General features: G+C 42.0%; 1 protein-coding gene across 3 annotated transcripts; it reads right to left on the reverse strand.

Annotated features, from left to right (window-relative positions):
* Positions 1-1,053: 1,053 nt before the first annotated feature.
* LOC129712020 (uncharacterized) lies at positions 1,054-21,607 on the reverse strand. Of its 3 annotated transcripts, none has more exons than XM_055660144.1 (6): positions 20,147-21,607; positions 16,647-16,743; positions 15,908-15,951; positions 7,651-7,741; positions 5,508-5,637; positions 1,054-3,702 (listed from the first exon to the last, which is right to left on the reverse strand). In XM_055660144.1, the coding sequence occupies exons 2-6, from the start codon at positions 16,669-16,671 to the stop codon at positions 3,033-3,035; spliced, it is 960 nt and encodes a 319-aa protein (XP_055516119.1). In that variant the 5' UTR covers positions 16,672-16,743; positions 20,147-21,607; the 3' UTR covers positions 1,054-3,032. The 3 variants fall into 3 exon arrangements, with proteins under 3 accessions (XP_055516119.1, XP_055516118.1, XP_055516120.1); XM_055660143.1 differs by having other exon boundaries at positions 19,841-21,607; XM_055660145.1 differs by lacking the exon at positions 20,147-21,607 and having other exon boundaries at positions 16,647-16,970.
* Positions 21,608-25,188: the final 3,581 nt, after the last annotated feature.

A 25,188-nucleotide genomic window follows, 5' to 3' on the forward strand; every position in this document is an offset into this window, starting at 1 on the left:
ATAAGATAATTACAAGCAGTTGAATAAGGGGTGGGAATTAATAAGCTTTGGCTTCTTCCTGCTCCTTTTCGGACACATATGATTTCATTTATTTATAGATATTGTTTATGACACTTTATAAATATTTTTGTTTTGTTTCTTGTATGCTGTTTCACATTTGCTTTTTATTCTGTTCGAAATAAATAATAAAATAAATAAATAGATAAATATATGTGGCACCGTCAGCGATGGCAACCTCGCCAACAGTCTACCTGTCTTTTCATCTTTTTTGTTATTTTTAGTGTGTTTTAAAAGTTCATGTTAAAGGTCTCTGGTTTGATTTATGTGGGGAGTGGGGGAGGGGGTCGGCAGAAACTTTTTTCCAATCTCTTACCTTGCCGGAGATGTGATTGTTTTCCGGATCGTATCTCCGGTCGCTCTGCGGCCTAACATCATGGGGCTGGCGGCCTTGCTCGAGACTGACTTTGAGCCCCACCGCGGGCCGTGGACTTACCATCGGAGCCTGTGATCCTTTGCCTGGGATCGTGCGGATTTCACCAACCGCGGCCTGCGGATTTCACCATTGAGGAGCCCGTCGGGAAGCTCCAAGTCGCAGAAGGTTTCGACCAGCCCCGACCCGGAGTCAGATCGCTCAGCACGGGGGAGCTGAGATTCCTCCCCCCCCCCCCCCCTCCACCCCCCGATGCAGGAGCTTGATTGCCCCGACCGCTACGGGAGCCAAGATCGCCCCGTCAACGGAAGGCTCGAGGCCCCCGACTGCGGGAGAACAAAGAAGGGAAGAGATTTAACTTTTTTTTTTCACCTTCCATCACAGTGAGGAATGTGGAGGAGTCACTGCGGTGGAATTTTATATTACAATGTATTTGTGTGTCTTGTTGCTTTTTATTGGTACTACTGTATCAAATCAAAATCCTCATATGTTGCAAAACATACTTGGCTAATTACGATTATGATTATGCCCATGAATCCTCCCCCCCCCCCCACCCCCTGTCCCCTCCCCCACTGAAATGAAACTGGAGAGTGCAGGAAGAGGTGGGTGGTGGAGAAAGGAGACCATTCTAATTGCACACAGGTAGCAAGGTTCAGAATCAAAATGAGGCCACTGGAGCAGTGAGACAGCTGCATTTCCAACAGCTGCCCAAGTACTTGATGCCAAACCAATCAAACAGAATGAAAAATTGGAATGCGTTCAAGATGTGGGATGTACTCCGGTCCCTATGTAGTGAATGTCATATTTGAACTCTGTACAATAATACTGAATGTTACGGCCAATTTTTGGTCCAGGTTCATCCTGTTTTAGCTCAGCATTCCTTGATGTGTCATAAATTATTACAATTTTCGATGTGTTGTGGTGTCTGCAGCCAGTTCCCAAGGAGAAATTCCACAATATGAGCAACACTCTCCCTCTCACTGGGAAATGAAACAATTGAATGAATGGAAGTTACAGTGATAATAAGTGGGGACACGGAATGCATTTGAATAAAGTTTGAGTGGATAGTTTCATCTTCATTGATGATATTTGCTGTATCGATTTTAATCTTTTCCCAAACGATAGTTTGTGCAAGACCTTTCTTCACCTGGTTCTTTGAAAAGTGATCCGTAGGACTAGACACACATTTTAGTATCCATCTTTATTTATCTTTGACAATATGACGACACTTGCCTGCAAGTTGATCAACAGAACCTGCTCTTCAGATTGCCTGTTGAGCTTGATCAATATAAAACAAGTTAGGTGTGTGAATACCTCCAAGTTTGAACCTTTAAGTGGTGTTAGAGTGGATGTATTCTTATACCTATGTGGAAATAGATGCATGTATGCAGCACTTACACAATGCACAGACAGATTCATCTATTTATGTGAATTTAATGTGTGGTGGGCAGCAATTTATACCAGCATTGAATAGAACGTTCTTCGTTCGTAGAGTATTAAATTAAGAGGGGAAAAAAAAAACAGCTGATGGGGTCAGAAGAGATTCAACAATATTAAGCTGCATCTGTAAAAAGTGAATACATCAATTCTCAGATGTTTGAATTAAAAAAATATATATATTTCTTAGCACACCCTATAACTGTACAGAAGCAACAAAGATCTTGCCTTTGCAGAATCCTGATAAACTGTTAGCACTATCACAGGGTCCAAAGGCTAGAGGTTCAAGAAAACTGTAAAAACTAGAACCAATTCAAAGACAACAATAATTTGCAGCATTTTGCCATACTACAAGCGTCAAGAAGAACATACAAAAACTAAGCCACTTATCTAAAAAACAGACGTTATTGGTCAGATTTTGATTTCAACTAATATGTAAGATGAGAGACGAGTAGAAATTTAAGGAGATAATTTCAGCGCCTCCGGCCGACCGAATTTCGGAGCTTCTTAAGGGTGCAGCGTAGGTTAACCAGGTTAATTCCCGGGATGGCAAGAGAGAGAGTTACATATAGCTCTTAGGGCTAACGGAATCAAGGAATATGGGGAGAAAGCAGGAACAGGGTACTGATATTAGATGATCAGCCATGATCATATTGAATGGCGGTGCTGGCTTGAAGAGCCGAATGGCCTACTCCTGCACCTATTTTCTATTTGAAAGAACTGAAGGCATGGATACCAATGATGGTGCGAGTCAAATCGGCAACTGTAAAAGTCCAGGTACCAAGCCAAACAAAATAGTATTATCTACCACAAAATCAATTACCTGACTTATAGGGGAAAAAAAACACTGGAGCGAATAATAGATTAGTGCTTATCAACTGAACCATGCTGCAGCAAGCGCAGTTAATTCATTCTATTAGATAGAGGTTTTTAGTAAGAAAATAAAGCCCATGTGATAACAGAATGAACTGCAGATGCTGGAATCTTGAGCTAAACACAAAGGGCTGGAGGAACTTAGCAGGTCAGGAAGCCTCCTTGGATGGAATGGACATGGAGTGATCCGAAACATTACCTATCCATTCCATCCACAGAACCCACTCAGTTCCTCCAGCACGTGTTTTGTTCAAAGGTCAATGTGGTGATAACCCCCGAAACAATGAAATGGTCACTTGCCTTTGTAGGATGGTGCTGGTCGGGCAAAGGTCACTTTCCTGATCAAGCATTTCTCTGAACCACCCTTGTGGGCCTTCTGCCTGTGAAATGGGACAGGATGTTCTTGAGGTAGATTTAAGATGGTCCTTGCAAACTGTTGCTCCTTCTGCAGCTTCCTCTGCAGCCTTATCCGCTCCTTAAGCTCCTCCAATTTGTTGGTTGGGGATTTGCTCCGTTTCAATTCCAGGCACTGCATACGTGGACTTCTACAAGGACTAAGGCAAGACGCAGCTACTAAAGGCTCTGGAGAACTTTTCCGATGTGACATCTGTCTTTGGCTACAAAAGTGAAATGTCAAGTTGGCATCATTGCCAAGTGGAGGACCTCCTTCCAGGTTACATGTGTGTGATCTGCTGCAAACATCTTGCTCACTTGCCTGGTGGCAGCCTTGCTCTGAAACATCCCAATTAGCCAACACTTGAAATCTTGCTGGGACAAGTCTAGTTGGTGAGTTCTCATTTGACGTTTGCTTGCTGGTTATCAGTGTCTGATTAAGATCAGGCAGTTGAGCACCTTGCTCAATTATCTCATTTCGCAAAAGTTTTGTTCTCTCATTCCAAAACATTCCTCTCGAAGAATCATAATTTTCCATTTCGTGTTTGAACATTCCATCGTTATTTGACCTGTTGGAGAATTTGAAGAACACATGACAGTGCTCGAACAAGCAAACGTGTGCATGCAAATAAGTTGATAACTTACTTTCAAATAGAAATAATCATTAAATTGTCTTCTCTGGCCCCTTCCCTCCCCAAATGCTAGCCGAGTTCCTTCAGCAGTTTGTCTTTTGCCCTGCTCCTATTTTGTGTTTCTGCGCTTTGAAGTCCATGGAGTATAATCGCTTGGTAGTTGAAATACTGAACTCAAATTCAGAGCCCGGGGCTATTGATCCAGAAAGACAAGTTGGAATTTCACCATGGTAGCTGGGAATTTTTTAATTTAAATAATGAAACAATATAGAATTAAAATTCATTGTACAAATTCATTGGATTGGTGTAAAAACTCATCTGATTGACTAACTTCCTTCATAGAAAAATATCTGTCCTTATCCAGAGTGTTCCCAATATTAAACCAAACACATTACTTTGAAAACAACATTTTGTCAATTTTACTTTTGTCATTAATATTCACTTCCCATGTATAAAAAAGCACACATTGCTTGTAGATACTGGAAACTCTCTAAGGAGAGTAGAAATGCACAGCTAGGAAGAAATAGCAGGGAGCAGAGGACTAACAAGCGAGTTCGGTATTCCGACTGTGCATGCCTAGGTCAAAGGTCACTGCATTAATATTGCTGGAAGCAGTGGAGCTGTGTACTTTTAGACTTTTATCTGTTTTTCCAGCTTTGCTTCTCCTAGGTAAGAAAATACTACTTTCAAACATTGAATTATTTGTATTAATTGTTCCTTCGTTAAAAACTAAGGTTATTTTGTTGTTTTTATTGCTTTATTGTGCTTTGATGAGTGAGCGAGATTGTGCTCGTCTGTGGTCGGGGTCGGGCCAGGTCTCTGGCACTGTGGCGTTGCTGCTGGGCCATCCTTGTCCCCTCCCAGTTGTCTCGTCCCTGTCCGGGATTGGTCGGAGGCAGCCGGAGGTGTCAACCCGGGCTTGCAACCGATGCGGGGAAGAGGCACTGGCTTCGGCTCCCGAAGAGGTCCGTTCCCCGGCGGGCTGGGGACCGTCGGCTGCACCACTCTCCTTGTCCAGTGGCTAACGGTTGGTCCCCTCGGTGCTGGCGGGGGATGGAGTTGGCGCTTCTCCATGCTGGCTGTTGGCCTGGAGCCGCTGGTGTCGTCAGTCCGGGGCTGTCGGTTGGCCTGGCACGACAGGCGGAGATGAGCTGGGGTAGCGCTTCTTCTCCGCGCTGGCTGTGGGCCGCTGGTATCGTCGGTCCGGGGTCGCCCTGGACGTCTCCGGCCACCCCCCAGACGGGGATGGGACACTCGGGAGAGGGGGGCGGTCCAGTGGCGGTTCAGCAACGCTTGCGGTGCCAGGAACCCGGTTCGATCCTGGCTGCAAATGAGGCGCGGGTCTGTGTGCACGCTCTACCTTGTCTCCCACTCGCATCTGCCCTCTCTCTCTCTCGCTGTTATACCCCACTCTCCCGCTACCTGTTCCTTTTGGGGGGGGTGGGGGATGAGAGTTTTACACAAATTGTGAATAAAGATAAGAATTTATACACAGTTTCTTCAGTCAGCGCTTCGTTCACTTTTTCTTTATGGTGAATGACCTCGACAAATCCCATGATTCCTTGCGTTTTTCGGAATACCGAACTCGCTTATCGTTTAGTTCTTTTGAAGCCAGCACAGGCACACTGAATGAACTCTAATAATAATCACCATTTGTTCATCAGATTCATTTGCTTTTCTCATTTTGCAAAGGGAATCCCAAATTCCAGGAATTAAACCAAGAACAATCAAGATCAGTTTACCTGCTGAAGGTGGGAGTCCATTCGCGAGACAGAGTCCTCTGCTTGTCCAGTCTGCAGTTCATCATGGAAGTTGGTCGATACATTGAACTTCTCTCACTTGGAAGGCTTCTAGTATTCTTTGCTCTGCATCCTACAACAACAACAATGGCAGGTAAATTGTCATGGCAACCATTCCTAAAAGTCCTTCCAATATAATTCACCCCATCAAGGGTGGCAGCCACGTTTGGATTACACGGTGAGTTTTTGAATCACATGTCAAACTTTTACTTTTAATAGAAACAACACACTAATGTTTGCTCTCTCCCTGTAGGTCAGTAGTTTCCAGTGAACTGACTCCAGAACAAGTCCAGACATGTCACAGCCCATTATATTCATGGGTTGATTAGTTACAGCCCATCCCTCAAAGCAGAGCTGGTGCCAGCAACAGTTCTTTGTTTCACACCGAAGAGTGAATCATTCTAACAGTGAACTACTGATGTTGCCATTTCCATACAACATAAAGACGGCCATTCAGCCCACCCAATCAATGCCAGCTCTGAGCAATCATATTCCCTCATTATTTTTCACTGTAACCTTTTACACACAACATAGAATGGTACAGTATGTAATAACAAGGATGCTGGCTTATACCAAAAATAGACACAAAATGCTGGAGTAACTTGGCGAGACCAAAGAAGGGTTCCTATCCATATTCTCCAAGGATACTGCCTGACCCATTGAATTACTCCAGCATTTGTGTCTATCTATGGAACAGTATAGCACAGGAACATGCCTTTTGCATACAATGTCTGTGCCGAACATGATGTCAATTTAACTCGTCTCATCTGCCTTCATGAGCTTCATTTCCCTCCATTCCCTGAATGTTGATGTGCCTATCCAAACTCCACCATAGATGCATCCACCAGCACTCTGGCAGCACGCTACAGACACCAACCACTAGGAAGCTCTTTCACCAAACATTCTCAACAATTCTATCACCCACCTACACGTTACAGCAGCCATGTAACCTCTGAATGCGCACACTTTTGGATCTGGGAACAAAGTTGAGCAGAGAGATTTAAGAGGGACCTCAGGGGCAACCTTTACACTCAGAGGGTAGACCTTATTTGGAACGAGCTGCCAGAAGCTATAGAAGCAGATACAATTACGTTTTTCATAATATATTTGGTCAGTTATATGGATAGGAATGGTCTGGAGGGCTATGGGACAAATGTGGGCAAATGGGACTAGCCCAGCATACCAGCTTGGTCAACATGGATAGGGTGGGCCAAAGGGCCCGTTTCCATGCTGTACTGCTCAAAAACTAAGAAACATATATGGTCACAGTGAGAACATGCAAACTCCACACAGACAGTCTCAGAGATCCGCATTGAACGCCGTGAAGCAGTTGCTTTACAACCTGCGCCACCCAATTTATGCAACGTCTTCTCAGACATAATCTTCTTCTTTGAAACCCACTAAGAGTCTGAAAAGGGCTGAAAGAGGCAAGTACCACCACCATGCCAATAGCGAACAACCTTGGTCATTTCCCACTCGTTCCCTTTTAAGTATTATATATCAGCAATACAGCTGGCAATGATACTTTAGCTTCCGGTATTCACAGTCATGGTAGCCCCTCATGGTAGTCCAGCAAGTTTCAGAGGAGTCAAACCACAGATACCAGTCATACTGCTTGTTACTCGCTGTTTTCCAAAAGACTAAATCACTTGATATAGAAATCATTAGAAAACCATTATATTTATAACCTTTGCCAGATTTCTGTTGAACTATTTAGTTTGTCCAACCATTTTGGTTTGGAGTTATCCATGTTATTATGACTATTAATAAAACTTGAGAGAGAGATGAAAGCAGACTTAATAATAAAGGGAATTGGATTCATTCTTAAAAGGGGAAGAAAAAAAAGGAAAGATTCAGTGGTGGAATCCAATCATTACCAAAGACATGTTTACGAAGGAACAGCAGATGCTGGAAAATTGAAGGTAGACAAAAATGCTGGAGAAACTCAGCGGGTGAGGCAATATCTATGGAGCGAAGGAAATAGGCGATGTTTCGGGTCGAGACCATTCTTCAGACTGATCAATGCCAGACAAGACGAGCTGTGCCAAATGAGGACAAAAAAAAAAAAAATGCTTCACCAACTCACCAAATGCCTCACGCTGCAAACATTTTCGAATGCTCAGCTCCGGATGAAAATCCTCCTCTTCAGAATTCAACTTGCTCTCGATCTGCTCTAACTGGAAATTGACAAGAGCCGCATACTTAATCCCACAATGCAGTTAAACTCCAATAGTCCGCTATCTTTTGGTTCAGAAACACCAATTGTTCACCAGATGATGTAATTTACATTATCCCTTCCGAATCACTGAGCACCCCACCGCCAGCCCATTCCCAGGTCCCCTTCCAACTCAGTAGCAGCATTCCCAAGCTCCCTTCATATTTACTGGATTCACTGGAAAATGTATTATGATGTAATATGACATTTATAAATCGTTAAATTTGCTCGTCCGATACCATAAAAATGGTGAACATGCCAGTTTAGTGGTTTCATAGAACATTGGTTTCACTTTTCAAAGGCACGGTGGAAAGACCAAATGAAACTGTATCAATCTTGATTTTACATAATGGTTTACCACATGGGTGCCATTTAGACTTCTCTCCCCATCTGCAGTTCTCATGGCTTTGTGAACTTGTGACCTTCTTCAAACCCATTATATATAACTGCGCAAAGTCAACATCAACTGCACTGATTTCCAAAAAGAAAATAAGCATCTTTTGCCACGCACTACTGCAAATATGAAGCTGCCAGAGATGGTATTTGAAGTAGGTACTGTAACAGCATTTAAAAGACCTGGACAGGTACATTGATATGAAAGATTTAGAGGGATATGGATCATATCTGGGCAAATAGGACAAATATAGATGAGGCACCTTGGTCAGCACGGACGAGTCAGGCTGAAGGGCCAACTTCCATGCTGCATCATTCTATGACTCTTGTTTTCTCCTTACTTATCAATTGAATACATTATTGCACCACCCACCTAGTAAAGGGCAGCACACATTGTTCTGTACTCTGCTATCTCTCCTCTCCTTCCACATACTGTGAACAATCCCATACCATGACATTAACTAATACTCTATGCAAAGTACCAGTGGAGAAAAATTTAGATCCCAATCTAACCATAATGTGCCTTTGAAAAGTGGAACCAATTAAACTAGAACCAATCAATCCCTTAGATGAGAACCAAGTGCAGTCATCACCTGTGATGCAAGGTCAGAAGAAAATGAGGTTAAACTATGCCAAGGGACGTGGGTGCATATTTTGTCATTTAATTTGCAAAACCTGTGGCCAACTCTTTAAATGGAACAGTCAATGCATACCCATTATATTATACTTTTGTCATCCTACCAATGGCAGGTTATGGAGAGAAATGGATGAAGTTAAGAAATCCAAACATTAATATATATAAACTTCTCCTGCCATCAGGAGAAATTAAATGCCTGCTTTTGGGTTGGTTCAATTACAATCCTGTTACCTTGGAGATACCTTGCACCAAGGAGCACTGTTTAAGAACAAGGGATCACCTACAGTGTTTCAGATGGGAATGAGGAGGAATTTCATCTCTCAGAGGGTTATGAATCTTTCGAATTCTCTACTCAAAAAGAACTGGAGAGGAAAAGTAATTGAATGTACCCAAGGCTGAGACTGAAAGGCATTTAAATGACAAAGGAGTCAAAGTGTGTGGGAAAATGGTGCAAGGCCAAGATTGGATCAACCATTATCTTGTTCAATGGCAGTGCAAGCTTGAGGTATGACTGACATTTACATTTTTCTGTCCCTTACATTCCCAAGAATTCAGGAAAAGTTTGTGTTTATCCTTGTTAGCTGCCATGTTGGAAAAATTACACAAACAAAAACAGGGCAGTGAGCAGTGCAGACCAGTGGTGAATGGAGATCGAGTATGTTACCTCATCGCATATACAGAGTTTTGGACTCAAATTAAATTCAAATGACCAGATTTGTGTTTCAAAAAAAGTTTTTAAAAAACAGGAGATAACAAAGTAACTCTAAATTAATAAATAAACTTGATTGATTAAACCAATGAGATTGTTCAGAAGGAATGCATCTCATTTTTTAATGAGTTGTAAAAACACCTCCAGCTTTTACAGGATGGGGATGGGTGGCATTGAAGTGAAGGCACTCCCCTGCGAACAGGAAACGTCCATAATTACATGCTATGAAAGAAAATAACACAAAGAAATAAAAATAACGCCAGAAAAAAATTCCAACAAATGCAGAAAAAGTAATAAGATATTCTGTTCAAACCAGAACAACAGGTTGCTTCATAGACAAACTCCAGCACACAATGCGAGGAGACACACACACACACACATTGAGGGGAACCCACCCAGAGAGGGAAGCCACCATTCCTGGCCCCTGCTTGGCCCAGTGGATGGAGAGGAGGGAGTCCGAAAGGAGGCGAGTAAGCGGGAGGCAGTGCAGTGCCTTGATGGTGGGGTGTGTGCTGGAGGGCCTGCAGCAGGCTGGGGTTCAGCTGGACTGGGCAAGGCTCCACAGGGCCTAGCGTTTTAACCGGACGCAGCCTGCAGCAGGACAGAGAGAGACACCAACAGCCACGCATGGGCAGGCTGACCCTGCCTCGCTGCCGGCACAACAGGCCTGCACGGTCAGGTTAACAACTCTACACCCATAAAAATAGGAACTTGATAATGGCGCCAAATCTGGCGACTCTGTAAACTGACTCAGTGTACAATGACTAAACACTTGTACTGTATCTGAAATGCTTATCTAAGGGCTTATGTATAGTGATACTTGTACTGACTTGTATATACAATACATTTTACTGTAATTCGTACATGTGACAATAAAGTAACATTGAAATTAAGAGTAAATACATCTCAGAAATGTCAACTTCAGAACATTGTAAAATGAGAATAGGTTACACAAATCTATCTCCATACTTTAATAACTTGCTTGATTAGTACAGGTTTCAGAGGTCATGGGGAGAAAGCAGGAGAATGGGGTTAGGAGGGCCATGATTGAATGGCAGAGTAGACTTGGTGGGCCAAATGGCCTAATTCTACTCCTATTTCTTATGATCTTATGACCTTGCTTTTGAAATTGTAAAATGTTTGTATCTGTTCCACAAGAGAAATGATCAAACAAAATGTGACACCCAAGCCACACAGCTTGATATTTGAACAAATGACCAAAACAAAAGGCAACTTCCAAGGAGTGTCATAAAGATTCATTCAGAACTAGAGAGGTGAATAAAATTAAGGAGGGAATTCGAAAATTTAAAAAATTAAGAAATGACATTTATTAATTTGAAACTAGATGCCAAGGTTTGAAACGTGGTAGTCAAATCTTTTGATGATTCCCATCCGATCTCCTCCCTTAAGAAGGAGAGAGCCTCCTTTTAGCATCTCTCAAATTAATTCAACATAATTTACAAGCAGCAGCAAAGGCTGTAAGAAATAGGCAAGTCCTGACTGGCCCACAAAACAAAAAACCAACTGGATTCTCCCAGAGCTGCAGCCAAGTTAAATATCAGGTGGAAATGAAATGTGTTTTTTTTAATTAGTTCAAAATCTCCAAACGATACAGGATTCATGTTTGGTGAGGGAGGGAAGACAATGATACACATCAACTATCACCTCAGCAGATGAGTCACAGAATCGCAAAGAAAACAACACGTGCAAATTCTATATAATGTCATAAAAATGAACTGTAGATGCTGACTTATACCAAAGATAGACACAGAGATACTCCAGCATTTTGTGTCTATCTTATCTAATTCTGCACCATTTGAGTTATTCTCTATAATTCTATCAGAACAAATCATTCCAATAAATTATATTTAACTCTCAACTGCGGTTTCTGGTATCCAGGAGGAGGATAAATCTATTTAGAACATGTGAAAAAAGGCAAATGTAAATATAAAACACTTTGCCTTATCACGATCAACAGTGCAACAAAGGAATACTTAGCCCCTCAAAACTGTTCTGCTGCCTGTGCAGACAGGATGGTCGACATTTCAGTTGGTGGAACCAGATGCAACAGTGGCATTTTACAGGTTTTTAAGGTAGGTACAGAGATTTGCAGGGAATAGAGGGATATAGATCACACAGTCAGAGATTAGCTTAACTTGAATGAATGAATAAGTTTATTGGCCAAGTATGTACACATACAAGAATTTTGCCTTGGCGCTCCACTCGCAAGTAACAACACGACATCCAGTAAACAATTAAGAACAAAACACAAAACATTAAAACATTAAGAATAAAACATTATTCAATTCAATTCAATTCTATTCAATTCAACTTTAATGTCATCGCACAAATACAAGTATCAGTACAACGAAATGCAGTTTTGCGTCAGTCCGTAGTAGTTGTACATAAAGAAAATCAAAAAAAAATAGAAAGAGGGAAGATACAGAATAATCAGGAAATACTGAATGATTAAACAAAGGGGACGGAGGGACCAGAGAAATCTATCGTCGGGACTCCGAGTTCAGCAGTGTGATTGTGTTGTTGTAGAAGCTTTTCCTCATCCTACTAGTACGTGACCTGAGGCTCCTGTACCGCCTCCCTGATGGGAGGAGGGCAAACAGTCCATGGTTGGGGTGTTATAGTTTAATCATGTGAATGAAATAAAATACCAGAGCAAAAGGAGGCTACAGACTATTGATTATCGAGTAGAGCTACTGCTCGTGGGGAAAAAAAGCTGTTTTTATGTCTGGCTGTACCGGCTTTGACAGTCCGGAGTCGCCTTCCAGAGGGAAGTGCTTCAAAGAGTTTGTAGCCAGGGTGAGAGGGGTCAGAGAGATATCAGAGATGATCTTACCAGCTTGCTTCCTGGCCCTTGCAGTGTACAGTCCGTCAATGGGGGGGGTGGGGGGCAGCCAACAACCTTCTCAGCCGATCAAACAATTCGCTGCAGCCTCCGGATGTCATCCTTGGTGGCTGAGCCAAACCAGACAATGATGGAGAAGATGAGGACAGACTCTATGATGGCAATATACAATTGTGCCATCATTGCCTGTGGCAGATTGTGTTTCCTCAGCTGCCGCAGGAAGTACATCCTCTGTTGGGATTTAAACTGTGCAGTTGATGGTGGCCCCCCATTTAAATTCCTTGGAGATGATGGTTCCAAGGAACTTAAGACTCCACAGATATGACTGTGGTGTTGTTGATGGTGAGTGGGGAGAGGGGAGGAGGAGCTCTCCTAAAATCTACTACCAATTCCACTGTCTTAAGAGCATTGAGCCCCAGGTTGTTACGAAGGCACCAGGACGCCAGCTGTGTCACTTCCTGTCTATAGGCAGATTCCTCCCCATCCTGAATCAGTCCAGTCAGGGTTGTGTCATCTGCAAACTTGAGAGGCTTGACAGAGGAGTCTGTGGAGGTGCAGTCTTTGGTGTAGAGTGAGTAAAGGAGAGGGGAGAGTACGCAGCTTTGCGGTGCTCCTATGCTGACGGTCTGCGGATTTGAGATGTGCTTTCCCAGCCTCACATGCTGCTTCTTAAAGCACATGGCATTGCGGGTTCAGTATTGATGTGGATAGAGAACTGGCTGGCAAACAGGAAGCAAAGAGTAGGAGTAAACGGGTCCTTTTCACAATGGCAGGCAGTGACTAGTGGGGTACCGCAAGGCTCAGCACTGGGACCCCAGCTATTTACAATATATATTAATGATCTGGATGAGGGAATTGAAGGCAATATCTCCAAGTTTGCGGATGACACTAAGCTGGGGGGCAGTGTTAGGTGTGAGGAGGATGCTAGGAGACTGCAAGGCGACTTGGATAGGCTGGGTGAGTGGGCAAATGTTTGGCAGATGCAGTATAATGTGGATAAATGTGAGGTTATCCATTTTGGTGGCAAAAACGGGAAAGCAGATTATTATCTAAATGGTGGCCGATTGGGAAAGGGGGAGATGCAGCGAGACCTGGGTGTCATGGTACACCAGTCATTGAAGGTAGGCATGCAGGTGCAGCAGGCAGTAAAGAAAGCGAATGGTATGTTGGCTTTCATAGCAAGAGGATTTGAGTATAGGAGCAGGGAGGTTCTACTGCAGTTGTACAGGGTCTTGGTGAGATCACACCTGGAATATTGCGTGCAGTTTTGGTCTCCAAATCTGAGGAAGGACATTATTGCCATAGAGGGAGTGCAGAGAAGGTTCACCAGACTGATTCCTGGGATGTCAGGACTGTCTTATGAAGAAAGACTGGATAGACTTGGTTTATACTCTCTAGAATTTAGGAGATTGAGAGGGGATCTTATAGAAACTTACAAAATTCTTAAGGGGTTGGACAGGCTAGATGCAGGAAGATTGTTCCCGATGTTGGGGAAGTCCAGGACAAGGGGTCACAGCTTAAGGATAAGGGGGAAATCCTTTAAAACCGAGATGAGGAGAACTTTTTTCACACAGAGAGTGGTGAATCTCTGGAACTCTCTACCACAGAGGGTGGTTGAGGCCAGTTCATTGGCTATATTTAAGAGGGAGTTAGATGTGGCCCTTGTGGCCAAGGGGATCAGAGGGTATGGAGAGAAGGCAGGTACGGGATACTGAGTTGGATGATCGGCCATGATCATATTAAATGGCGGTGCAGGCTCGAAGGGCCGAATGGCCTACTCCTGCACCTAATTTCTATGTTTCTATGTTTCCTGTCTGTCAGGAAGTTGATGATCCACTGACAGAAGGGTTCAGGCACAGTCAACTGGGAGAGTTTGGAATGTAGTAGCTCTGGCACAATGGTGTTGAATGCAGAGCTAAAATCCATGTTCGATAGACACTGTGTACCAAAGGTCCTTGTGCTCTGTTATTCTATGTTCTCACTCTGGTTTCAGCCACAATTGACCCAAGCCAAACAGCCCACTTACAATTAAAAATCTCTAACTGCATGGGAGTGCTCAACAGGAAGTTACTGTCAGTGGAATTGCACATCAGGAGAGAAGTCAAAGAGTACAAGATGGAGGGGAAATAACAGAAAATCTGTATGAACAATAACCCTCTTGGCATCCAACTATAACCTGGAATACATTTGTCTAGTGCAGAGAAATTGAATTTCAATGGTTCTGGCAAACAATTAGAGCAAAGTCTGCCAAGGAAATAAAAGCAAGCAAGCCCAGTCATGTTCATATTGAGCAACTATCGGGCTGTAACAAGAATATAAAAGGACCAGCCCACGCCTTTTGACTCCTTCTGGCTCCACACAATACACATTTCATTAAACGTACCTGATAGATTGTTTGCAATTGTCACAACATTTTATGCATTTTGATGCATTAGTTAGGGATTTGTTGGTTTAACTTTAATACCTTGATCACATAACCAACATTTCACTGACTGAACTAGATGATTGGATCTTTGGCTCAACTAAAAATAGTCCAATGACCTTTACAATTTAATATCTAACCACTCTTGTTCTCCACATTTACTCATAGCTGGGCTAGAATATGTGGAGGGGGGGGGGGGGGGGGGGGGGGGTGGTTGTTGAATAGTATATCATAGTTCAACTGAAACTTTACTCTTATGGTACGATTAATTATGAGGAATGTTTTCAGATATTCCATTGAAAGCAGCAAATTAATGGGCAACTGTTTAGAATGATAGAATGATAGGTTTTGTATTTTTAAACTGAAACACGGCCAAAGCAGGTGTTAACATAGGCAAGAGCAACTAGTATTCTGGTCCAGGAACTAACTGATCCTCCTCGTTTTGCATCGTTTGCAAATATGAATTTTCACCTTTGTTTTGTGACCAAGCCACATACACACAGTCATGGAAAGTTGCGCCCTCAATATCAGTGTCTAGAGCAATCCTCTTAATTAATTTCCCAATACTCTGAAAACTTGTCCTGAATTCCCCCATGTGCTTAAACTTAACAAGCGTCTTTATATAAATCTTTGCCGGATGCTTTAAGGCATCCATGCACTGCAGAAGTAAAGGTTTTTCCAATCAGTGCAATTAAGTGAAATCACTTTTGTCCAAATTGATAAAGATTTTATTAGGTTATTATTATTCATATTATTTCATGCAATTCATTTGAGGGGTTCACCCTAGTTTGCTCTCACACATGCATTTGCAAGGTCTATAAAATTATTGTCAATTAGCCTCAGTCTCTTGCTCTTTCCCCAACTGTGGAATTATTCTGTTTCAACAAAATACTGTTTAAGGTACGAGTTAAAATTTTGGTTAAGGTTACATTTTCGTTTTATAAAAGCATTGATATTTCTTCCATAACCGAGGTAGATTCCAATGAAACACTAAGAATTTGTCACAATGGAAAAATTATCAATAGAAAGGGAATTGGGCAGCTTCTGTGCTTCTGGGGTTCTTCTAATGATGCAGCAGATCACAGGCTGAGATAACAAACTCACCACTGTTTTTGCCTCTTGAAGGTTGTCCCAGGCCAAGTCCACTTCTGGAAAATAGCAAGGAAAGAGCCAGGAAACATTGAGCAAAATGCAACACTGTGCAAAATGCCAACCTTAATATCCCATCATGTGTCAATCCACCATCCTTTGTCGATCCACACCAATACTAACAACATAGAAATATTCCTGGCTGTGAATCCACCACTATAAAGGGACTTCAATAAAAATGCCAAGTTAGAAGTTGATTGGGAATCATTCTGTGTGAAAGGCATGCGTCTTGGTAGACAACACTTTGTGCAAGCAATTCATTGGGAGCTCATTGGCAGTGTGGGAGGAAGGAAGGTTTGTCAGAAAGGACATCTCCAGAATAATTCAAATGATAGGGTATATTGTCGAATTTTGCAAGATGGAACGATGTGAAGTTGCAGATGCGGGATGGTGAGAGCAGACAGGAAGAAATGTTTAGTTCAATATCCAGCCATTGCATCTCAAGAGGCAAACTCCAGAGACCAACCAGCCGTTTCCTATCTATTCTAGATTCATCAGCTTGTTCAAATCAACTTTCCCTTAAAATTTATATTGTATATTTACTCAAGATTACTTTTAATCTGCAAAGATAATTCTAGCCAAGATAAAATACTTAATACTTACCAATATTGATCTTAAGGATCTTAGACCCAAAGAATTTAGATTATTGTCAAGCAAATGGGAAAATGTCTATTTTAAGACAGAATCAACTCACCATCAAGTTTATTTGCATATTCCATCTTAATGGCTCATATGCTTCAACATAAGCTACAGCATGTTAACTTCTGCTTCATATTTGTCTCCTGCATGATCTGAAGAAATAAAAAAGCAACAGCTGCATTAAAAGAGAACTTTACAACCAATCACTAATATTTCACTGTTCTTCAAGAGTAATGAATTACTTGGAAGTAAGGGATAGGAGCCATGTGGATTCCATTCTGCAAACGGTGATGTGACCAACAGTTGTTGCTATTTCTTTAAAATGGAACATTGGGAAAAACGCCCACGTTTGGAAGATGGGATTGACATCATAACAAACTTGGGGTTTGCAAAAAGCACCCCAAACCCACCCCCCCCCCCCCCAAAAAATTCATCTCATCTCAACGATGCTCTCCCACTCTACATCATTTTTAAATTTCCCATGAGCTCGCTTACAAACCCTCAACCTTGAAATAAATTAATCTTGTGGCCTGATGGGCAAGAGGTCAGCTCATAAAGGCATCATCATCACAAAGCAAACATTTCGAAATGAGTTGCAAGTACTTAGCAAAGGCTGCTGCCTGGGCCTTTATATATTTTTGAATTAAGGTGCATCTGTCCATCTCTCCACAGATGCTGCCCGACATGCTGAGTTCCTCCAGAAGTTTGTGTTTTGCTCAAGATTCCACCATCTGCAGTTTCTTCTGACTCCATAAATAAAATTGTAACTACATGGACCTTTTCTGGAACTTGATGGCACCAATTCTTTGAGGAAGTGCAGCATAGGTTCACCAGGTTAATTCCCGGGATGGTGGGAATGACATATGATAAAAGAATGGACTGACTGGGCTTATATTCACTGGAATTTAGGATGAGAGATGGTCTTAAAGAAACATATACAATTCTTAAGGGATTGGACAGGCTAGTGCAGGAAAAATGTTCCCCATATTGGGGGAGTCCAGAACCAGCGGTCACAGTTTAAGAATAAAGGGTAGGCCATTTAATACTGAAGTTAGGAAAAGCATTTTCAGCCAGAGAGCTGTGAATCTGTGGAATTCTCTGCCAAAGAAGGCATGGAGGCCAATTCACTGGATTATTCAAGAGAGAGTTAGATATAGCTCTTAGGGCTATTGGAGTCAATGGATATGGGGAGAAAGCAGGAACAGGGTACTCATTCTGGATGATCAGCCATGATCATATTGAATAGCATTGCTGGCTCGAAGGGCCGAATGGCCTACTCCTGCACCTATTTTCTATGTTTCTAATTCACTTGACTAGGTTTGCTATTCCCTTCTGAGGATTGACTTAGCACAGGCTCTGCAGTCAGGGTACTGAGCAGCACAGTGATGTAGCGCTGTTCGCTCATAAGTTTAAGGATCCAGGGTCAATTCCAACCTCAGGAGATGCCTCTGATATTTACACATTCACCCATGAATGTGTAGATTTCACACCCAGGTTACTCTGGTTTCCTTCCACTTCCCAAAGAGGTCACAGATAGTTTAATTGGCCGCTGTAAATTACTAATTGTATGGCATGAGCGAGAGAACAGGATGCACAACACAGTGAAATAAGAAAAAGGGGAACTGGATTGAGAGTATTGCCCTGTTTGGGGTTCGGTGATGGACCCGATGGCCTGAATAGTCTCCTTCTCCATTGTCCTCCAGTTTCTGCAGCCATGTCTGCATTTCAAAAGTACTTAATTGACCATCAAGCTCTTTTAGATGTTGCTAGTTTATGAAAGACAATGAATATACTATTTTATTATGCTAGGTAACGTTTTATAATCATATATCATCTTGCAGTAATATTCTGTGTTGGATATTAACATATTGGGAGAATGTCAGTCACAGTGGAACAGTGGCTCCACTGGTAGAGCTGCTATCTTACAGCACCAGAGACCCGGGTTTGATCCTGACCACGGGTGCTGTCTGTGCGGAGTTTGCACAAGTCTCCCTGTGTCCGTTTGGGTTTGCTCCGGGTGCTCCGCTTACCATCCACATCCTAAAGGCGTGCGTGTTTGTAAGTTTACTGGCCTCTGGAAATTGTCCCAAATATATAGGGAGTGGGATAACATGGAACTAGTGCGAGTGGGTGATCGATGGTCGGCATGGTCTCTGTGGGACCAAGGGCATGTTTCTATGCTATAACTCTAACGTAACCAAGGTCAAGTACTGTTACATTATCAAAAATAGAGTGCAAATAAGAAGCAACCATGCATGAAGCAATATTAACTAATTGGAGCAAATTAATATTTGATACCATACATCGCTCTGACTAGACCTCCATGACAGACAGCACCATAAATATCAAACAGAGAGTTGAAAATACTTTCAGAATCTGCAACATCTGTATATAGAATACGCTGCCAGAGAAAATACTCAAGGCAGGTACAATAACAACATATTTGTACAGGTACATGGGTAGGATAAGTTTAGAGGGATATGGGCCAAATGGGACTAACTTAGATGGGGCATCTTGGTTGGTATGGACAAGTTGTGCCGAATGGCCCGTTTCCATGCTCAATGGCTCTATAAATTGTGAGTTTGGAATTACAGCCTTCAGTTCATTGTCCATGATAATATGTACTCAGGGTGGAACAGTGAAAGCTGTAGACTAAAGCTAAGTGCTTTGAATATATATTTAATGACCACTGGTTGCTTTGATGTTGTTAGCGTCTTTGTACAAAAAAAGATGCGTGACCATCCAAAAAAATGGGGCTGCACTTGCAGACTATTTTTGGACAGCAAAATGGAAGGAAATATAAAAACAATGTTATAATTAAATGCAAGTGGCAGATCTAGCTATCACTGGTGCCAATTGAGTGGGCAGGCCAGATACAGGCTGCAAGGCAAACTCTGAACTCTATTGTAAGTCTGCCTCTGTAATTAGAACTTGAAGACAAACAAAATGCACACAACCGTTAAATGGCAACACCTGGTGTTAGTGAATAGAAAGATCTTCCACCCACCACAATTTCAGGGTAACTCCTTCAACTGAATCTGGATATTCAGAAATCATTGGTTAACCAGTCAATGTTTTCTTAAAAACAAATACAAAATTCAACCTAAAAAACAATATTTCTCAATGTTTTATAATTATCAGAGCAGATATCCTGTTAAAACAAATCCTGTGACACATTGATTTTAAATGAAAATGCAAGGAACCAGTTGCTGGAAAACATCCAACAAGCAAAAAAACAAAAAAACTCACCTTCTTCCTGCACTTTGTTTTTTTGTTCTGGATTTTAAATGTCCTACTCTTGTCATGTAAATGAGGATTAAAAAAAAAAATTGTGACAATAAACTGGTCTGATTTTTATCTCTGAGAAACTAAAAGTAGATCAGTGGAGAACTGGTAAAATTGAAAGTCTACCATCAAAAAATAACAAATGGGCTATCTATCTCCCGCAGAGAAAAACAAACACGCACACTTTTTTTTTTAAACAAAAGTTAAATTCTCATCTGTTAATGTGATAAAGAACAAGCTTGAGAAGTACTTTCAAAGGTACTGATGTACCTTGAAGAGATGAACTTTCCCTCTGGGTTAGATGGGTTGCAGTGCGAGCTTGGCTCCCTCGCAGCTATCAGCTGGGCAGCGGTGGATCGCTCTGGGCAGCGCTCCCTGAGCCAGCTCCCGCTACACCTGCTTCTCGCACTCGGCCAGGGTGGACACACACTAAGCGGCGCGGCAACCCCAGCGGGAAAACCTCACCAACCCCACGTCTCCGGTTTAAAGGGACCGCTTGCGGCCGGCATCGAAGACGGGTTCTCTCCGGCAAACTGTTTTACTTCGCTTGCATTTTCCAAGTTGACGTGGTTTTACTCCTCCCACTTTTTGCCCACTAGGCAAATATACATGTGGAAACTAATAGTTTCAGTCATTGCACTTTCAAAATTAAAGCGAAATAAACACCGAGAGTAATAAACTAAAAGGCTCAAAGTATTGGAATAACTCAGCGGATCAGGCAGCATCTCTGGAGAACATGGATAAGGGACATTTCGGGTGGCTATCAAGCAAATAAAACTATATTTATCTATTAATAGATTTGCAGATATCTTTTTCAGTAACCGCAGACGGTGGGGTGGGGTTGTGTTTGAACAGAGATGGATAGGTACATGGATTGGAAAGGTTTAGAAGGTAATGGGCCAATAGTGGACAAATGGTATTTGCTTAGATGGGACATCTTGATCAGCATGGACGAGTTGGGCCAAAGGGCCTGTGTCCGTATTATATGGCACTATTATTCTATGTGTAGGGCTATCATTCAAACAAGCTATTAATGCGTCTTTCCCAACATAGCCTGTCCATCACTTGTCATTGCAATGTTGCGTTGAAGTCACAGCTAAGCACCCCCATTTTAAATTCTGACATCTTATCCCAATATATTCATTCCATAGTCCTCTTGACAAAGACATCCTGAACGAACCAGATAGCACAAGAACATTTCCTTGAGAAAGTACAATATTGTTTTCATTCCTTTAATCTCTGAGCACAATTTCCCATCTGTGAAGATCTTAAGGACTCCTACTTCCACCTTATGATCACCTCCCCAACCACCTTCACACATCTTTCACTGAACTCACCTTAATGGCTTCATCACCTCAATAAGTAACAGATGCATTCTCACTCTGTTGGTCACTTCTAGATGTGATTGTTGCATTACATTCTCTTGTACACAGAAGCTAAACCAGTACAGCATACGAACAGACAAAATGTGTAAGAAGGAGCTGCAGATGCTGGTTAAAACCAAAGACAGACATAAAAAGCTGTAGTAACTCAGCAGGACAGGCAGCATCTCTGGAGAGAAGGAAGGGGTGACGTTTCGGGTCGAGACCCTTCTTCAGGGTCTTTTCCTGATATGAGATCTAGTATCGCCACGTCCCCAGTTGGACATCCTATTCCTAACTGTTCCAAGAAGCCCTCTTGAATTAACATAACAAATTCTGCCCCATCCAACCCTGTACAAAGGAAGTCCTAATCAATAGTGGGGTAATTAAAATCACCCATGACAATAACCCTGTTGTTTTAAACCTTTCCATGATCTTCACCCCAAAACTAACCCCCCACCCCTCCCCCCACACCCCTCATCTGCTCTCTGCTCTCTCCCTTTTCTCTGCAGTCCATTAACTCCAACCCAACAAATGCTCAAATACCAGTGCAATATGCCATACCAAGTTATTGAAGGCAAAGACTGTCTCCCTTTCCTGTATGAAATCAGGAGTTTATACAATTGTTTTAAAACCTAATTGAGTGACAGTCCATTTGCCGCAAAATATGTCCCTGCCACAAAAGGTGCATAAACTGGCAATAGGTGGGAGCCAGTGCACGTTTTGCGCAAAGTCCCAATTTATGGTGAAGGGGAAAAGATTTAATAGGATTCTGAGGGGTAACTTATTCACACAAAGAGTGGTGGGTGTATGGAACAAGCTGCCAGAGGAGGTAGTTGAGGCAGGGACTATCCCAGCATTTAAGAAACAGTTGGACAGGTACATGGGTAGAACAGGTTTGGAGGGATATGGGCCTAAAGCGGGCTGGTGGGACTAGTGTAGCTGTTTGTGTGTGGGCGTTGGATTGAAGGGCCTGTTTCCACGCTGTATCACTCTATGACTCTATGACTCTATATTAAGAGAACAAGATTAGGGATGAAGCACCAAGTAGGTGGAAATCTTAAAGGGAATCTTGTCCTAGACTCTGCAGCCATAGCCTGATCGGAATAATCCCCTCTAAGGTGCATCGAGAAGACCTCACATAAATCGCAAAATTCTGCGTGAATGTGTGGGCAGGAGTCATTTGCAGATGCACAAGAAAATATCTGATGTGGAGACACAAGGAACCGCATAAGCTAGAATCATGAGCAAAACATAAAGTGCTGATGGAACTCAGTGGGTCAGGCAGCATCTGTGGAACGAATGGACAGATGACGTTTCGAGTTGGTACTTTTTTTTCAGACAATAAATGTTGGTCATGCAGTTTGAGGCCATTAAAGTAATTCAGACATTATTTAAGTTTTCAGGAACCATGCAACTAGTTCCCTATTTAGATTTTGATTGAATTTCTTAATGTTACACACAAAAACTACACATGTCTTGAAATTATTTCAAAGCCAACGTTTGTTGGACTTAATTCTCCTCCAGGACCAATTTTTCTAAACAAGTGCTGTGTTTCTTTGAATATCTTCAATTTGTATGGGGATTCTGACTGGGAGCAATCATTATAACTGAGCCAAAATATAGCATACAAAGCATTCTTGTTTTTTTTCATTTTCAAATGTTACTGTAGCTGAAGTAACGAATAATGAAATTAATGAAAAGGAAAAGCACAAACAGCAAACAAATACAGTGGAAAGCACAAGGAAATGTAACTGTCTAATTGGCTGGTTCAGTGTGACTCATTGATTTCTGCTTTATATGCTGTTCCTCCATCAATTTTCCCTCAAGGTTATGCTGATAGGATATGACAAAAAGAGGTGGGAGGTTACTTGTTTGCAGCATAAATGCCACCAGTTTGATTGAACAGCCTGCTCGTGTGCAGTAAATGTTCCATAATCCAATGCAAAGTGAAGTGAGCTGCTTCCCATCAGTTCCAAATCCCAACCCCCTCCTGTTCAATTGATTATCATCATGCAGAACCTGAGAACTCTGCACTAATCTATGACTGCCACAAAAAAACAATAATTGTGCCCAGCTTCTGGACACAATAAATGAAGCTTCACTAAAGCAAAACACCAAAAGTTCCATTAAAGTACAAAACCTGTTCAGACTCGAGTTGAAAAACAATTTAGGTCAGTTCAGAGATACAACATGGAAACAGGCCCTTCAGCCCTCCGGGTCCATACCAACCATCGATCACCCATTCAAAATAGTTCTATGTTATCCCACTTCCTCATCCACTCCCTACACAACAGGGGGAATTTTTTCAGAGACCGATTAGCTCATAAACACGTACGTTGCTGGGTGTGGGAGGAAACTGGAGGTCCTGAGAAAAATCAATGCAGTCATAGGGAGAACATGCAAACTCTATACAGACAGTACCCGAGGTCAGGTTCGAACCCGGGTCTCTGGTGCTGTGAGGGAGGAGTTCTACCAGCTGTATCACTGTGCTGCTCCAAATTGACATTTTTGTTTTTGTTATGCTGCTTTTCCAATGCAATAAAACTTCCTAAGAGGCTCTGTTGTACTCCAGAACTTGATAGGTATTAACAATTTGTATTTTAAAAATGTCAATTTAATTTTCATAGTTAGGTCTATTGTGTAAATTTCAACTGTCTATTAACTCTTACTCTGAAATGCAAGCTGAAGATTTTCCACGTAGAGATTTATTGGGGGATCAAGAGAAAAGGATTTGGGTATAAGGATTGCCAGCAGGCACACTCACATTATCAAACCGCACACATTGGCCAAGGAGCAGAAAATGTAAGAAAGATGGTTTATAATCCATAAAGTTATATTTTATTGAGCCACAGTAGAAGGATAGTTATCAGTGTTATGGCTTTCATATAGTGCTGGAGTAACTTAATGGTTTAGGTAGCATCTGGAGATCAATTACTTCAACTCCTTGTGTCTTTTTTTTTTGTAAACCTCAATATGCAGTTCCTTACGTCTACATTGTATGGCTTTCCTACTTGCTTTACGGCTGAGGAACTACCTTTGGAGTCCTGGAGTGTAGTTTGCTGCAGCATCTGTACCCAGCTCCACCATGGGCGCAGTTGAACGCAAACTTCAATATTTAGAAATCCAGTGTGGGCAGAGTGCCAGAGACCCAGGTTTGATCCAGACCTCCTCCTGCCTGCGTGGTGTTTGCATGTTCTCCATCATGTGACCATGTGGGTTTCCTCTGGGTGTTCTGGTTTCCACACGTATCCCAAAGCATGTGTGTTTGTAGTTTAATTGGCCTGCACTCGCAGGCTTGAGGTATTGGGAGAGGTTGGATGGGTTGGAACTTTTTCTTTGGCGTGTAGGAGGCTGAAGGATGACCTTATTGAGGTGTAAAAGATCATGCAATATGTTTATAAAGTAAACACTCACACAGTATTCTCAAACCAAAGGGCATGCACTTAAGGTAAGAGGAGAGTGATTTAACAGGTATCACAGAGGCAGATTTTTTCACTCAGCCCACATATGGAATACATTGCCAGAGGAACCTATAGAAGTGGATACAATTATGAGGTTTAAAAAACATTTGAATAGATTTATGGTTTCAAAAGGTTTTGGGGGATATAGGCTAATTGCAGGCAAACGGGAGTAGCCCAATATGCCAATGTGGTCATTATGGACAAGATGGGCCAAAGGGCCTGTTTCTGTGCAGTACAGCTCTATTACTCTATGACTCTAACTAGTAATAAAACGGCACAAATTGCTTCAGAGTAATTGAGCTCAGCTGCAATATCAAAGAATATTTTTCACTGCTGATTAAATATTCCATAAAAATCCAATGTTATGATGTAAAATTCCCTTATCAATTAATGAAGTCCATTTAGCTCTGGTTCTAAAGAATGTTTTTCGCTATTAATGCAACTTTCCCCATTGTACAACAATTACTTCATTTCAAAAGTACTTCAT

Source organism: Leucoraja erinacea, chromosome 31, assembly GCF_028641065.1.
Source record: "Leucoraja erinacea ecotype New England chromosome 31, Leri_hhj_1, whole genome shotgun sequence".
Lineage (NCBI taxonomy): Eukaryota > Metazoa > Chordata > Chondrichthyes > Rajiformes > Rajidae > Leucoraja > Leucoraja erinaceus.

Bases quoted from the DNA above. Each gene is read 5' to 3' on its own strand.
- LOC129712020 (XM_055660144.1), bottom strand. From the start codon at position 16,671: ATGGAATATGCAAATAAACTTGATG. The intron at 15,952-16,646 runs GTGAGTTGATTC...GCTATTTTCCAG, and splicing joins ATATGCAAATAAACTTGATG to AAGTGGACTTGGCCTGGGAC. The intron at 7,742-15,907 runs GTGAGTTTGTTA...GTCAATTTCCAG, and splicing joins TTCAAGAGGCAAAAACAGTG to TTAGAGCAGATCGAGAGCAA.